General features: G+C 33.3%; 1 protein-coding gene across 1 annotated transcript; it reads right to left on the bottom strand.

The window, feature by feature from the left end:
• Positions 1-17188: 17188 nt before the first annotated feature.
• On the bottom strand, positions 17189-17692 carry LOC111460023 (basic form of pathogenesis-related protein 1-like). Its single transcript, XM_023103103.1, has one exon. It carries the CDS (start codon positions 17690-17692, stop codon positions 17189-17191), a length of 504 nt encoding a protein of 167 aa, XP_022958871.1.
• Positions 17693-18165: the final 473 nt, after the last annotated feature.

The raw sequence follows: 18165 nt of genomic DNA, 5'->3' as shown, positions 1-18165 counted from the left end.
GATAGGAAGACCCGTACAGACGATTCGTGAATTCCTTGTCAAATGAAAGAATCTCCCTACGGAGGAAACCAGCTGGGAACACGTCGAAGATCTGGACTCCAGTGTCACCCACATCGCCAGGTTCGAAAGTAGTCGGCTGACAGGGACGTCAACTAATTAGGTGGGAGAGGATGTCACGGTCATGCTCGTCCAAAGCATGTTGCCCATGGCCGCATGCCCATGACAAGCCCAACCCTTTATGTCCTTACATATTCTAGTGTTTTACTTTTCTATTTCTAGGAAGTATGACGTCTCGAGCATACGTCGCTTGGCCTTATGCGACGCAAGAATGAATTGGCTTAGCTCACTTGTCGTTGGAAAGTGAGTGCCGCACAATCGCAAGTCCGCTGCCATTAAAAGTGCGAATGTGACATCCAACGCCTGTCACGCCGCCCTCCGCCACTCGCCGGCTGACCTCTTTTTCTTTTTCTTTTTCTTTTTCTTCTCTGTCCTCTTAAATTCGTAACACAGTCCCCTTTTCCGATTTTCATATCTTTCGATCTGTTGATCGAATCGATATGATTTCTTCGGCAAAGTTCTATAGAAAAACAATATCCCTCATGTTTTCATTAATAATTTGTTATAAAAGTATGCAAAAGGAAAAAGAATAAATTTTTTTTTTAAATATTTATCATGCTTTCATCAAAATTTGGAAACAAACATACATAAAACTAAAAAGACACGTTGAAGCATTCATGCTTAAAATCTAGAAAACTACATTCCGTGCAGCCCTTCATGCTAAACAGCCTACCAAAACATACTAACAATAAGTGCAACTCAACAACCATTGGATAAAGCTTTACAACAAATCAATTGTAAACCAACACTCATTGATATGGTGCAACCATCATTTATACATTGATATTGATCTGATTCTCATAAAACCTTTGGCCAACAAAAAAACTTATTTACTGGTCTTTTCATTACCATTGCTAATAGCTAAATAATAGTGGAATCAAATAATTTATACATTGATAAGTTTGTATGGTGTGAATAAATAATTGATTGATAAGTCTATATGGTGTGAATAAATAATTGCTATCACTAAAGAATGAAGTCTTTTTAAATGAAATGGTTCGGTAAGGAGTAATAAAGCTTTAATTTGATCCTCTAATTGGAGGAAGTAGTTCATTCAAATAACTCGAGTTCATCATCTTATTCTTCTATAATATGACAGCTTCACTTTGAGTAGTAGAGAAAGAAAGCGAGAAAGATGACACATTTGACCAATTAAGAGAAAGAAAGTGTTTAAATTTGCTAAAAGCACAACTTTGGAACTTGGATCAGTAAGGATGATATGTGATAAATCGAAACAAACATAGGGAAAACGGTAACAACCGGGAAAAATAAAATAAAATAGTAGTAATAATAATAATAATAATAATAATAATAAATAAATAAATAAATTTGGTAACCTATCCCTCCTCCTTCCTTCCATCTCTCACCACTCCTCCCCTAAAAATAAGTCTTGGCAAGAAATCATTCCCTTCTCTGTAAAAAGCAGATTTACTCCTATCACAATTTCTTCCTTCCTACAAAAACAAAAGGTTTAAACAGATTTAGTTACGGGATGAGATATGTCATTTCAAAGTCAGTAATAGTCCTATGTTAAATCTTCATTTTATTTTATTAAGTAATATTAATCTGGTTACAATTATTTAGTTTCGAATTAGAGATTAAATGAAAAGAATTTTCTATGAGTTTTAGGAAATCACAACCAATTATATTTTAGATCTCTGGTGCAATGATTTAGGTGGTCAATAATTTTATATGAATTATAGAAAAAGAATATAACCAAATGAATGGATTAAATTAAAAGCTAAGAACATAATTGTCAACTAAATCATAAAGAAGACAAAGGAAATAAGAAAAAAAAAACCAAATAGAGATGGAAATCGAGAATACTTATAACTAAAAAGAATACTGTCAACTGTTGCAATGATTTAGTCTTTTGTTATGTCATTTTAAAGATGTTTTCGAAACACGTAAGTCCATGACTGTGTTTTAATATAAAGGCTATGTTTTATGGAATTTTAATGAAGTCTTTCACATTCAATATTTATGGTACGTATACAGTAGCGACCTTAAATTAAGTAGAAAAGTTCGGGTCGTTACAAAAACGATGCCCACAAAATTTGAAGATCTACAAAGTATAACTCACAAAAGATTGAAACAGAGCCTAAGCTCCAAAGGTCGATGACAAAGAAGTGAAACAAATTCTACAAAGAAAACAAATAACACGAGCCATTCTAACATGTTTTATCCCAACTTACATGTATTATAAGAAAATTTTGAAGAGATCACCCAACATAAAATTGTTACAAGCAAAACACACTTACCACTAGAATGGACAGTAACTTTTAATTTTTTTAAGCTTTTCTTAACATCCTATCTACAAGATTATTTTCATCCGGACATAGTCTTGATTCATTCATTTACTCATTTACTTAGATGTCACAATCTTTAATAGTTGTAATTTATATAACGATACATACGACTCTAGTCGAGGTAGTTAAGGTCATTCCATGAAAAGATTAGATAATTCCACAAGGGTTTGAAGCTACCATAGTTGGCCTACTTTTCAAGGAAGATATAAAAGTTATAGAGTCACCATATTTGTTAAACAAAATGTGTATATAAATACAGACTCTACAATGACAAATTAGCAAACCAACTCTACATTCAAACACATAAATTTAGTATATTATAACACTGATATTTTAGGAGATGACGAACTTCTCTTGCTCCCTCTTTGTTCTTGTCCTAATTCTCTCAGGTACGTATGGTTGTTTAGATGTCTTTAAGTTTTGTGTTGTAAGCCTGGATGGGTATTAAAGCATGTATAACTTTGAAAATTTGTGCAGCTGGTTGGATGGTGCCTCTAGCAACCCACGCAAAACAATGTGATGTGAAGATGTTCGAATATGCATGCGACACCACTGGATGTCACCAAAAGTGCCTAGAGGTTTACCCAAATTCAACATCTCAATGTGTTGAAACTCCTAAATTTCCCACCAACTTCGCTTGCGATTGTTTCTTCCCTTGTGAAGAAAACTGAGTTTTGATGTGATGCTCTTCTTTTCCTGGTACTAATCCACGTATTGTAATGCCCTAAATCCACACGTTTCCTAAATAAAATGGTCAGGTGACTTTGCTATTATTCAATTTGTCATTATGGTTGCAAGTGAAAATTGTGTATAAAATAAGATGAAAAGCAACTACCCTAACATCAGCTCCACGGTCTTCATGCATCGCCTCTGTCATCCCTATAAGGATGTCTTGTTTTTACCTGAAACGTAAAAATAACACATGACTTGAGTACTTTAAGAAATATTTCTTTAGTGACTCTACTATTAGAGTCTAAAATATAAATGTATGCAACATATTTATTATTTTAAAAAGTTATTATATTATTAATAGATATTGAACGAATTCATGTAGTTATCCATATAGTAAAAATATATATATATATATATATTCTTACTAATGGAGATTTGACCCTATAGTAATATATTAAGGTGGAAAACGAGTAGATGGTTCTCCAACTATTAAATCTATGTTACATAATAAGAGGGGCTCCAAAGGGACAATTCTTACCTATCTATTTTGCCGTTAAATTTGTATTAAATTTCTATTTTTTCTTTCACTATGTGTTGATTTGACATAATTCTTTGAGTTGAGGTCTCATTTGAGAGAATTTATACAATGGAGTTGGTTCTTCTAAATTTTGCATTCAATGACCTCAATATTTGATGCAATATAGTCACATTAGTTTGAGAGAGAAACTAAGCATTCCTTATAGGCATGTGAAAACTTCTCCCTCTCCATAGTAGACACATTTTCAAACTGTGCGTTTGACTACATTACATAACGAGCCAACTAGACAATATCTGCTACTTGTGGGCTTGGACTATTACAAATGGTATCAGACCCAAACACTGAACCGTGTGTCAACCAAGATGTGGAAAACCTTGAGGGGAAGCCGAAAGCACAAAATATCTATTTTATATTTGTGATTAGAATATTAGTTACAAATAATTCGTTTAGAATTGATAATCGACTTGATTGTAGTGATTACATACATGAACACAACTTATTATAGGGTACAAGAGTTCAATTATATGTCTATAGTATATTGATCTATAATTAATAAATAAAAAAAGAATTAATTAATTTTATATTATTAGAGTTTATAACACCGGTCAAACGAACCTAAATTATAATAAAAGTTTAAAAGATTCAGATTAATATTTAATAATTTTATATATTAAATATAAAGGAAAAAGTATATTAAGAGAGAAATATTCACGATAAATTAAATATATATATATATATATATATAATTTATAATTTATAATTTATACTGCATATGTATTGAAATGTTTTGTTTAAATATGACCTAATTAAAAAAATATTTTTTATTATATTATATAATAAAAGTTGATATTTTAAATATGACCAATAAATCTTTTAATTTTCTATCTTTAAGAGGCTTTTGGAAACAAACATACATAAAACTAAAAAGACCGGTTGAAGCATTCATGCTTAACATCTAGAAAACTACATTCTGTGCGGCCCTTCATACTAAACAACCTATCAAAACGTACTAACAATCAGTGCAACTCAACAACCATTGGATAAAACTTTACAGCAAATAAATTGTAAGCCAACACTCATTATATGGTGCAACCATCATTTATACATTGATATTGGTCTGATTCTCATAAAGCTTTTGGCCAACAAAAAAACTTATTTACAGTCTTTTCTTTACCATTTGTAATAGCTAAATAATAGTGTTATCAAATAATTTATACATTGATAAGTTTGTATGGTGTGAATAAATAATTGATTGATAAGTCTATATGGTGTGAATAAATAATTGCTATCACTAAAAAATGAAGTCTTTTTAAATGAAATAGTTCGGTAAGGAGTAATAAAGCTTTAATTTGATCCTCTAATTGGAGGAAGTAGTTCATTCAAAGAACTCGAGTTCATCCTCTTATTCTTCTATCATATGACAGCTTCACTTTGAGTAGTAGAGAAAGAAAGCGAGAAAGATGACACATTTGACCAATTAAGAGAAAGAGAGTGTTTAAATTTGCTAAAAGCACAACTTTGGAACTTGGATAAGTAAGGATGATATGTTGATAAATCGAAACAAACATAGAGAAAACGATGCCCACAAAATTGGAAGATCTACTAAAGTATAACTCACAAAAGATTGAAAAAGAGCCTAAGCTCCAAAGGTCGGAGACAAAGAAGTGAAACAAATTCTACAAAGAAAACAAATAACAACAAAATTCTATGAGAAATTACACCCTTGAATGTAACTAAATCTCTTAAATTAATCAAAATGCTCCAAATTAAAAGCATAGTCTTCCAAAACTGAATGTTGAAATCAATTTAGAAAATGAAGGGGCCTAAGAGAGAGAGAGTCAAACATGAAAACACTGAGAAACCCTAAACCCTAGAATAAGAAGAAAGAAGTATCAATCCAAATGTTTAAGAAAGAAGAAATAGATTTAGTACTCAACTGATAATTGTTTATTTTTTATACCATAAACATAGTTAGCAACATCCAACGAAGCCCTAAGAGAGATCGTAAAGAAGAAAATTTCTAAAAGAAACGAAGTGATGAATGAAGGAAACCTGGAACAAGATTCGGTGAAATGAGTTTTGGACAAAACTTTAATATCAGCAACAAAAGACTAGTAGCCATGAAAAGGGAAGGAACCTACCGAGTTTTTCATGGCTTTCAATAATGGTTGGCTTTTGGTACTTTAGGTACTTTTGCACTTCCCGATCAATACCCACAAATCTATTGTAGAAAGCTATAACAATAAGAAAAGATATTGGTCAATAAGATAAGATGAAATTGAAATGAGAAAGAATAATGGAGATTTGAGATAGATACAATCCAGGGACCTTGGTCGAGAATAACAAAAAGAAAAAAGAGGAGTGGGAGTGAGAATGTGAGTCCGTGGTGTGCAAATCAAAAAGTAAAAAAGCAGCGATGAGTATTTTTTTTTTTTTTACATTTTTAATAACTCTTTTTTAAAAATGCTATAACCAAATGCTATGAATGAAGCAATTTGTTGCCGTGAATAATAACCTAAAGAATTTATAGTATATGGATGAGGTTGAGTGTCTTATCCTCAACACTATTGATACGTTATAAGTGATTTGATTTAATTCAAATCGTTTATGTGGAGACATGTGAGTAGGGGTATCCATTACAATTAGTTTGTATAAGAGTGGATTACGAAATATTTAATCTCTCTTTCTAGATCCGTTAATTAAAAGGATTAATATTTCATATAATGATCATATGAGCCTGGACAGTGAGTTATGAACTCTTACATAACTTGTCTTTTGATCCACATGGGTGAGAATGACTTATGCAGTTGATTTAATATGCCTACCATTTTGGGACTTACCAAATAGAGACAAATAGAGAAATGGAAACATAATTTCACGAGATTAAACAATGGGCCCCTCTCACTAGCCCAAAAGGGAATTGTTTTATAGTAGTAAAATGGACTACTCATCTACAACGTTATCGAAACTATTGCAAAACTATTCGTTTGATTTTCAAACTACTTAATTAGTTAATTTTGCTTGTTATTATTGTTGTTGCTGCTGTTATACTTAACTGACTATTTCGCTTGATTGACCTTATCCTCCCAATCGTCGATTAGTATTCCTTCATCCTTGAATTACTTTGTACGTGAAAGAAGATCCTCTTTAAAGAAGAAAACAAAGAAAGCCCTGAAATGGGCTATAAAAGCTGGTAAAGATTCCTTTGACTTATGTGGTTTTGTTCCATAGTTCACTTAGGTTCAATTGGACCAATCTAATTCAACTCGATAGGTTCAATCCATTTTTCTTTGATCTTTTAACTTGTTTTGATTATACTATTATTTTTTTTTATTTTTTATTTTATTATTTTTTTTATGATGTTAGGCTTGATCAGGAATATTTTTTTTTATGAAATAAAGAAGAAAAGACAATAACTTCAGTCTTAAAATTTTTTAATTTAGAAGTTTGGCTAGAGTACTTTTTAGATTATTAAAGAATCCAAGCCACAATTGGGAATAATAGTATTTTAATTGACGGTTTCTAAAATAGATTATATTTTGCATATATTTTTAATTATAAGCCTTCTTATGTATATATCGAAATATTATATTATGATTATTATTATCATAATAATAATAATAATAATAATTATTATTATTATCATTATTAAATCATCATTATTATCGCAATAATCATAATAATCATAATTATCATTATCATTATTATGATTATTGTGATAGTCATTCTTATCGTCATAATCATTGTCATTGTCATCGTCATCGTCATCGTCATCGTCGTTATTATTATTATTATTATTATAATATAGATATAAAATTCAATCCTCAACTAGTTTAGGAAGAATTATGAGATAAATAAATATTTATTTATTTATTAATTTGTTTCAATATCATTTGGACTTAATTGCCAATTTTTTAATATATTTTTCTATAATTATCAAATAAATTAATCAACTATTTATACCAATTTATTTCATTCATTTAGTTGTATGGCAAATTGGTTTTTTTTATTTTTTATTTTTTATTTTCGTATTTTTCTAAAGTACAACTCTGACCATTGGTTTTTTTATTTTTTATTTTTTATTTTCGTATTTTTCTAAAGTACAACTCTGACCATTCTCTTGTTTACCCTTTTGTATTGATGGTTTGTAGATCCTAAACCATCAATAAATTTTATTTATGATTGAATTATAAAAAACATTGTTCATTTTAGAACCCGTGGTAGTTAAGATAAAAAATGTAACTATAAAAATGAAATAATCTTTTAACCTAGCTGCAATTACAAACAACCCATGAAGGATCGATGAACACAACTTGTCCTCGGTGCCTAAGAATAAAATTCTAGATTTTTTGTAGAGTGGTCTATAGTTAATAAATGAAAATTAATTAGTTAAAATATTTAATTAATTTATTTTATATGATTAAAACTTATAATCATTAAGTCCATCCGACCTAATATACTAAAATGATCCATTTAGTTGAAAAAGAAACTATTTAAATTAATATTTAATATATTAGATATATTAAATAAAAATATATTAGATATATTTGAAATGGAAATGAGATTCAAATTAGTTCCATACATATTACACTATCTTATTACATTTGATATATTTAAATAAGATCTTATGTTCTAATATATTAAATATTTAAATATATTGCTTCACAAATATTGTAACGTCTTTAGATTTCTGTTTATCTAGAGTTGTTACCATCATTGTAACGTAATCATTTTGTGCGACAATAAGCATTTAAACTTCGTCATGAAACACAACTTCATCTTAAAACAATGTCATGGACTTATGTGTTCGAAAACCTGTTTAAAACGACACAACAAAATACTAAATGAAATAAATAAATATTAAGAAAAGCAAACACTCTATTCTAACCTAAGTCTAAGAAATTAAATATAACTACCTTATTCCTGTGTCATGGTCTCGAGTTAAGATGTCATTGTCAGTCATACAAGATTGTCTTGCATTTACCTGAAAAAGAACCTAAAACAGCTTTGCCACCATCCAATAAAGAAATGTCTACAATAAGTAACACGTGGCTTGAGTATTTTAAGAAATACTCAGTAAGTGACCCCACTATTGGGGTTAGATGCAAGCACATACAATTATGAGTGAGACTTATCATATCAGTCTATATTTCTTATGTGACTATCCTAAACATGTTAATTGGATATGTATTCACTGTTCTATACACGACCCACACGTGCGAGTATGGACCCCATCAGTTGATTCGCACACCTCCTAAGCCCCCTTTCATAGTTGGGCGAGCATTCTTTGGGAGTTATTGTTTTCGGACACCCGTTAGAAATAGCGACCGTCAAAGCATTATAATGAATATAATGATCGTTTTCCTACCTCGTAGTGTACGCATCCATACCATCATAAAAGAGGGGTATTTCCCCGATGCATGAACACACAATGATGCATGAGGTCCCAATATTTTTAATCATTGTCATGTAAGACAACACCTCTCATTTTCTTTCATATCATGTTATTTTCATCCTAGCTTTCCATGCATAAATTGAGGTTACCGTATCGACACATCTTGTCTTATATCATTCATATCATGCATCGTGTCGCATCGTGTCGCATCGTGTCATATCATACATATCTCATATCATCAACATATCATGTAACATCATATACTATATCGTCAAACGTGTTACAACATAACCTTTATCATATCATCAATACATCACATCAAAACACATGTCATAACATTCACGTATCATCTCATGGTCCCATTGTTTCATAGATCTATTATGGATTTATCCTTTCATATCATTTCATAAATATATCATAGTCATATCGTTTCATATACATATCATAATCATATCTTTCATAAATATATCATAGTCATATTGTTTCATAAATATATCATAGTCATATCGTTTCATATACATATCATAATCATATCTTTCATAAATATATCATAGTCATATTGTTTCATAAATATATCATAGTCATATCGTTTTATAAACATATCATAGTCATATCATTCCATAAACATATCATAGTCATATGTCAAGCATATAACACGTGCAATGTAATAGCCCAAAAATAAATAAAGAAATAAACAAATAAAAAGTGAAAATAATAATAATAATAATTAATTAATTAATTAATTAAAATTAAAATTAAAAAAAAAAAAAAATCTTTCCCCATCTCTTTCCACTAACCTCTCATCCCTTCCCACAATTATCTCTCCTCTACCCATGCCAACTGCAAAAAAAAAAAAAAAAAACAGAAAACCTACACAAAAAAGAGAAAGAAACAGAAAACAACAATGTTCAGATTTGAGAAGAAGTAAAATGGCTTTAAACAGAGTAGAGATTTTTGTTAGTTATTACGGTAAAATTCTCTTAGATTTTCTTTTTCTTTACAGTTATGGTTATAAGAAATTAATTTAGGATCAAATCTTCTTCCCTATCTTACTGTAATAATCAGATCACATGTTCAATTAATTAGATTTTTGTTAGCATCTTGAAGTTAGAGGAAATAAGGTTAGAATCAATAAAATTTTAGCTGATAGATCCATAAATCGATAGTAGCCAAATTAAAATTGGTCAATAATATCTGTTCAAAAATAAATATAGAATTAGAGTAATATCTTATTTACAGATGTTTACAGAACTGAGAATCTACTTACTGCAAATGAAAATAATTACAAGGAGGGAGGAGGGAAGATTTGCTAAACAGAATTTAAAAATATAACCGGAGATATCAGAGGGCATGAAACTCCATTAAATTCTATCTAACAGTAAATATCAGAATTTTAACAAGGTAAATTAGAGAAATAATTGTATAGAGTTCAAACTTGAAACTGATGTCATGGGCTCACATAGGTTGACTTGCATTTCAAAGGACGGAATCAAACTTTCAATAAGGATATATACGTGACAACGACTTAAGCTAGCCAGGTAAGTGATCTTACTATCGGCATGGTTATATTTGATGTTCACACGTGCCCTGTGGTTCGACACGTGTCATATATATTGATATGTGTGAATTGTTTGTGAATCGATATGCTTCCTATATGTTATGTTATTTATGCTGCTTAGTTGATGTGATATGAATGCATGTGACGATGTGTGGCCCTTGTACGATTTTGGCTTGTTGTATGAGTATTGAAATGCAACTGAATGAATTGTATGACATGAAATACGGTAAATTGCATGATACATAACCCCGCTAGGAATATGTATGATATGTAACGAAATGAGAATGAGAATGACACGTAAGCATGAAAACGTGACACGGGGTTATGTTCATTAAATGATGACTGTAGGACTAGTGGGACCTCATGCATATTGTGTGATCATGCATTTGGGGGGATACCCCTATCCCATCACGAGGGTACGGACGCGTACATCCAAATGGCAGGACAACGATCGTTATGCCCTGCATAGCGCTGCCGTGACGGTTTTAGTTTTAACAGGTCCCGATGGGCCCCTAGAGCATGCCCAGCGGCTAGGGACAGTGGCCCCTAGAGCATGCAAACAATTCTTTACCATAGGTAGAATAGTTCAATGTTGTCCCATTTAGTTTTTCACTTAAATATATTAAAGGTTTTCCATCTTGCCTCAAAATAGCATCTATGCCCAAACCACTTGCATCACACTCAATTTCAAAAGTTTTATCAAAGTTTTGCAAGACAAGTAATGGTGCACTAGTTAATTTCTTCTTAAGCTCATTGAATGCATTCTCTTTCATATCCCCCACTTAAAAACAACATTCTATTTCGCTAAATCATTCAAGGGTGCAGCTACTCCGACCCCGTTGGTCTCCATATTCAGAGCCGGTAAACGCCAGTAGGTTGCGGTAGTGGGTCTTCGTCTCCGGTGTGGGTATCATACTGCAGCGGAGTTAATCGCCGTCGTCGTAGGTCTCCTGATTTGGACGCCGAAAACAACGTGACTGGTTTTCCGCATCTCCGCCGAGGGCATTTCTTCCGGGTGACTTGGTACAGCAATTGGCTGGTGGGTGATGCTCTCAGTGTTGAAGACGGTTCAGAAATGATCATAGATTTATAACTAAAGAATACATTTTCATTAACATGACTTCTTGTGGGCGCTTGAAGCAAACCCATGATGTTATGTTCAAAGTGGACAAATATCATATAACATTGTAGAGATTCGTGATTAGTAACATGGCATCAAACTATGAACTTAACTTAGCTATGTCGAACAAAAAAGTTGTAAGCCTAAAAATCATAGTCAAACTTGTCGAACAAATTGTGTATTTTGTTCAAGGTCTCCAAAGAAAGAAGTCGAGTCTCGATTAAAGGGAGTTTCTTTTAGAAATCCATAGGCTTCAAGGGAGGCTCTAGGGTGTATTTTGTTCGAGGGGAGGTTCTATGATCATAGGTAACCTATAGGCTTCAAAGGTGGCTCTATGTGGTGAACATAATGAGAGGCGAGACTCTATGATGATGAGTTTATAAGGAAGTCAAAACAAAGTCACAAGAGTTTATGCTCTAGACAATATAATACTATTGTAGACAATATTGTAGCTTTATTTCAATAAATAAATTCATGATTCTCTCACAAACTTTATTACAATTCATAAAATTTTTAAAACCAAATCTCTTCATACCACCGAAGAATCATAAGGCTTTTCCCCAATATAGTTGCCAGGAGGATCATAATTGCAAACAACAAACTGAGAATTAGCCTTGCAGGGTACTCTAGCACATCCAAGCCACACCGAGCTCCACCACACCATCTGAGTGTAGTTCCCACATTCACCACCCACGCATTTATTCGATGCATGATCATACAGCGGCTTCTCGTTCACCCACGCTTCACCGCATCCGCCCCAGTGAACTCAAGGTAGTAGCCCCCGGCTATGTTTTCCCCATATGGCCCGGTTGAGTGAATCATGGCGCAGTCACCCTTTCTTTTTTCCGCATAGGCTTGAGCGTACGCTGCCACGGTGTTGCTCCATTGCATGGGGCCGAAGCCGACCTGGGCTCGAGCTCGGTTGTGAAGCGCGAGGTAGTCACCGGGGGCGTTTTGAGCGTTGGTTGGGGTGAGGAGGAAATTGAAAGTGGCAATAAAAGCGACCATGATCGGAAGAGTTTGAGTCCACATAATTCCGATGAGAGATGAGATGAAGATTGAGAATGAGGGAATCATGTATATAGAGATGGAAAACTTAATATGGAATGTGATGGAGAAAACCATGAATTATGAACTAATTATGCCATGCTTGGGAATTCAAAGAGAATAAATTCATTCTCGCTTCTATGTTTAATTACGGGCTAGATTTTTGTTTTGATTAGGTTTAAATAAGTGAAAATTTTCTAGATTTAGCTAGTTTATGAATTTTTTTTTAGGATTAATGAAATTATGGTTAATCTTAAAAGATGCATTTTTACTTGTAGGTATATATTTATTGTTTTATTTAGTTTCATAATTTTATTTATTTATTCTTCTCCAATTTTATAAAATATATATTAAAATTGAATTGGTTAATTACATGTTCAAAAATAAGTAAATAATGTTAATATTTTCTTAAAATTCTTAACGGAGGAGCAATAATATGGAGAAGCATAAAGCAAGGTTGCATTGCTGATTCCACCATGGAGGCTAAGTATGTTGCTGCTTGTGAAGCAGCGAAAGAATCTGTATGGCTTTGGAAGTTCTTAACTAATTTGGAAGTCGTTCCAAATATGCATCTTCCCGTCACTCTTTATTGTGATAACAGTGGAGCAGTTGCAAATTCAAAAGAACCAAGATGCCATAAGCGAGGAAAACATATTGAGCGCAAATATCGTCTCATAAGGGAGATTGTACAACGAGGAGATGTGATCGTCACACAGATAGCTTCAGAGCACAACATTGCTGATCCATTTATAAAGCCCCTCACGGCTGAAGTGTTTGAAGGGCACCTAGTGAGTCTACGACTTCAAGTTATGTAATCTAGGGCAAGTGGGAGAAAAGGCATGAGTATGTGATGCGCTAGTTTATTGTATTTCTCTCTACTCAACGTTATAAAACCCCACTAGAGTTTTAGTCCAAGTGGGAGTTTGTTGGGTTTTATGTCCTAAAACTCATAGTTTGTAAACAAAACATATTCTATTTTCAATAAAGTTATTATTGTTGTTTATTCAGTAAAGATTGTTATTGAATAAAGTGAACTTTACGATCATTAATCTAAATCCAATAAACTAAGAACACTCTGGCTATAGTATGATTACTTGAACTATATGTAGAGACATAAGAGTGGATCAAGTTCAAGTATATAATCAAAATGATCTATAGTATAAGGATAAGGCTGAGTACCTTATTCTAGGGACACTATTTATGCGGCTCACTTTTGTATATGATATAAACAATGTGATCACTAAATTGTACATGTGGAGACATGTGAGTGGAGGCGTCCTATACAATGAGTATTTCATAAGATCAGACCATGAAGAAAACCACTCACTTTATAATGTCGTTTACTGTTGAGACTGATTTTCTTTTCATTCGATAACCTAGGTAATTCGGTTTTAATCCTGAGCTAACCATGAACTCCTGTTTATTCGAAATTATCCTTAGATTTGCATGGGTGAGAGTGGCTCTAGTTCGCCGATTCAATAGGCTTCCCATTTGAGGGGTAAGACTGGGTGAATGGCTGGGGATGTGGGGTGCAAGATGGAATTCACTCCTACCCACTTTTAAGGATAGAAGAGAGGTAGTTTTCTTAAGCACTGACTCTAGGTCTTGAACAAGGGGCCCCACCCGCTCATTAGCCTGAGAGGGATTCGGTTTACTAGTTGGACCATAAACCAATTGTTCATTAGAGTATCAGTGAGACATAAGGAACAAGAAGTAACTTTAGGGGTAAAACGGTAAATTGACCAAGCTCTAGTTACGAACAATCTGTGAAGGATCGACTTACTAATCATGGTAATATCAAATGGATAGAAATATATCTATAGTGAGGGGAGTGCAACTACTAGGCTATAGTGGAATGTCCTAGTAGTTAACGAATGTTGGTTAATGAGTTTAGCCCGTTAATCTTGGATCGTTGGAGCCCATGATCTATAGGTCCATTAGGTCCCTCTGCTAGCTCATATCGGACTAAACCATAAAACAGTGTGACGAGTGAGTTCGAAGTGTTCGAATTTAAATTAGGGAATATGCATTACATATATACGATATATTTAACCGCATTTTTGTTTTATTTACGAATTAAACAAAAAGAGAGAATCTGAGATATTTAAATAAGATTTAAATATCTTAATCAATTATGTGTCATGATTGATTGAGATTGGCAAATGAATTAATATTAAATATTAATTAAATAGTTTAATTAATCATTTAATGTTATTTTAATTTGAAATTCATTATTCAAATTAATTGTTGAATTAAAATGAAGAAAGTCAAAATGTTGACTTCATTTAATGGAAAAATCCATGCTAGTGGAATTTTGAGGTGTCAAAATTTGGTTTAACCAAACTTCATGCTTGCCGAATAAACCCTATAAGTTTGAGTGGAAACATGCAAACATGACTCTTTAAATAGAGTGATCATGGTACATGGAACGTCGTCTTCTTCTTGGTGAAAAACCTTGAGAAAAACCTCTCACAAACACTCTCTTCACATATACAAAATCCCTCTCAAGTTTAGTCACTCACCGGATTCCACAATCCCGTTCTAAGGCCGGAGGATAGTGGAGAAGACACTAGTGGTGGTTCGAACCCGGTTCGTGAGGAAAAAGGAGTTTGAACTACAAAAGGTTAGTATTTAAACTCATTAAGTTTTAATACTTATGAACATGCTAATTATTTATTATAATTGATGTTCTAAAATTGCCTAAGATCCAAATTGCTTCCGCATGTGTTATATTAACACCATCAAGTATATCTTAATTACTATTGAGTTATGTGCAGCAGAGCCAATCGCCGTCGTGGGTCTCTCGATTTGGAGGCCGAAACATCGTGACTGGTTTTTCGCATCTCGCCCGTGGGCATTTATTCCCGTTGACTTCAAACAACATTTTATAGCTATTCTGGGAGCTATTCTCCGTGTGTAAATTTTTTAAGAGAGAGTCTTTAAGAAATGATCATGAATTTATAAGTAAGGAATAATCTCACGGGACAACAAGCAGAAAGTACTTAATCTCAAACTAGACAGTATCATATCAGTGTAGAGATGGATAGTTCCTAAAACTTGGTAATTCTCTATTTATTTTTGCAGTATTGGTAAGAAAGCACATAATATCATACCATTACGAAGATATTGTCCACTTTGAGTTCACCTCAATGGACCCATGATCGTTCCCTAAATTCGCCAAGTGGGACTTTGATCCAAGTCCACTTTGAGTTCACCCTAATGGACCCATGATCATTCCCTAAATTCGCCGAGTGGGACTTTCATCCAACACCTCCCCTCGACTCCTTTTCTTTTCATTTTTCTTTTGGAGTCCTTTGTTCGACATTTGAGTATTCTATTGACATGGCTAAGTTTAGGGCATGACTAAGTTTAGTGGTAGAGTGTGGTAGAGTCGGCTAGTGGCTAACCCAATTGACTCACTTGGTTGCACTACGATTAGTCTGACGTGATCCATTAAACTTTCCATTCTAGCCCATAAATTCATCATTTTTAAAATAGTAGTTGAATAGGTTAAATTTTTATATTAAAAATTGTTAATTTTTTAAAATTTGGAGACTTATTAGACACTTTTAAAATAACAAATTGTTAAACATTTTCTTATCCTACTCTTTTCAAAGTTTAGGAAATAACAAATTGTTAAACATTTTCTTGTCCTACTCTTTTCAAAGTTTATGAATATGTATGTTTTTTAAAAAGTTTAGGTTGCGACAGTGGGCCTTTGTCTCCGGTGTGGGTCTCATAGTGCAACGGAGTTAAATGCTATCGTGCATCTCTCGATTTGGAGTTCAAAAACACCGTGGACTGGTTTTTCACATCTCTGCCAAGGGCATTTCTTTCGAGTGACTTAAAACAGGAATTGGCTGGTGGCTGGTGTTCTGAGTATTGAAGATTGTTCGAAAATGATCGTAGATTTATAAGTAAAGAATACATCTCTAGGAGCCCGAAGCAAACCTATGAGAAAATCTCATGTTCAAAGTGGACAAATATCATATACCATTGTAGAGATTCGTGATTCTTAACATGGTTATCAGACCATGAACTTAACTTAGCTATGTCGAACAAAGAAATTGTTAGCCTCAAAATTGTAGTCAAACGTGTCGAACAAAGGGTGTATTTTGTTCAAAGACTCCAAAGAAAGTAGTCGAGCCTCGATTAAGGGAAGGTTGTTCTAGAAATCTACGGGCTTCCGGGCTGGCTCTATGATGTACTTAATTAGAGGGGAGACTCTATGATCATGGGTTTATAAGCGAGGAGGTCAAAACAAAGTCACAAGAGTTAACTCAAGGAGGTTAAAACAAAGTCACTAGAGTTAACTCAAACAAGACAATATAATACTATTATAGACAACACCATAGCTTTATTTCAATTCATAAATTCATGATTCTCTCATAAACTTTATTACCATTCATAAAATTTTTAAAACCAAATCTCTTCAAGCCACCAAAGAATCATAAGGCTTTTCCCCAATATAGTTGCCAGGAGGATCGTAATTGCAAACAACAAACTGAGAATTAGCCTTACAGGGCACTCTAGCACATCCAAGTCGGACCGAGCTTCGCCACACCATCTGAGTGTAGTGCCCACATTCACCACCCACGCATTTATTCGACGCATGATCATAAAACGGCTTCTCGTTCGCCCACAGCTTCACCGCATCCACCCCGGTGAACTCAGGGTAGTACCCAGCGGCTATGTTTTCTCCGTACGGCCCGGTTGAGTGAATCATGGCGCAGTCACCCTTTCTTTTTTCCGCATAGGCTTGAGCGTACGCGGCCACGGTATTGCTCCATTGCATGCGGCCGACGCTGACCTGGGCTCGAGCGCGGTTGTGAAGCGCGAGATAGTCACCAGGGGCATTTTGAGCGTTGGTTAGGGCGAGGAGGAACATGAAAGTGGCCATGAAAGCGGCCATGATTGAAAGGGTTTGGGTCCACATAATTCCGATGAGAGATGAGATGAAGATTGAAAATAAGGGAAGGATTTTTATAGAGATGGAAAACATAATATGGAATTTGATGGGGAAAACAATGAATTATGAACTAATTTTGTCATGCATCAGGCTTGCAAGTTCAACCGGAATGAATTTGTTCGGGCTTTTCACGGGTAATTAAGAGACTTTTGTTTGGATTAGGTTCAAATAAATGAAAATTTTCTAGATTTAGCTAGTTTATGAATTTTTTTAGGATTAATGGAACTTAATCTACCCAGATTATGGTTAATTTTAAAAGATACATTTTTACTTGCCATGTCAGTATATATTTATTGCTTTATTTAATTTAATTGAATTTTATTTATTCTTCCATCACTTTTTTTAAATATATTGTAAAATTTAGTGGCTTAATTAAATATTTGAAAATAAATAAATAAAGTTAATATTCTACTTAAATTGTGAGTAAATAAATGAACTAA

Source organism: Cucurbita moschata, unplaced genomic scaffold (genome assembly GCF_002738365.1).
Source record: "Cucurbita moschata cultivar Rifu unplaced genomic scaffold, Cmos_1.0 Cmo_Scf00002, whole genome shotgun sequence".
NCBI classification, from domain to species: Eukaryota; Viridiplantae; Streptophyta; class Magnoliopsida; order Cucurbitales; family Cucurbitaceae; genus Cucurbita; species Cucurbita moschata.
The sequence above is the reverse complement of the archived record's forward strand: the minus strand, read 5'-3'. Positions and strand labels throughout refer to the sequence as shown.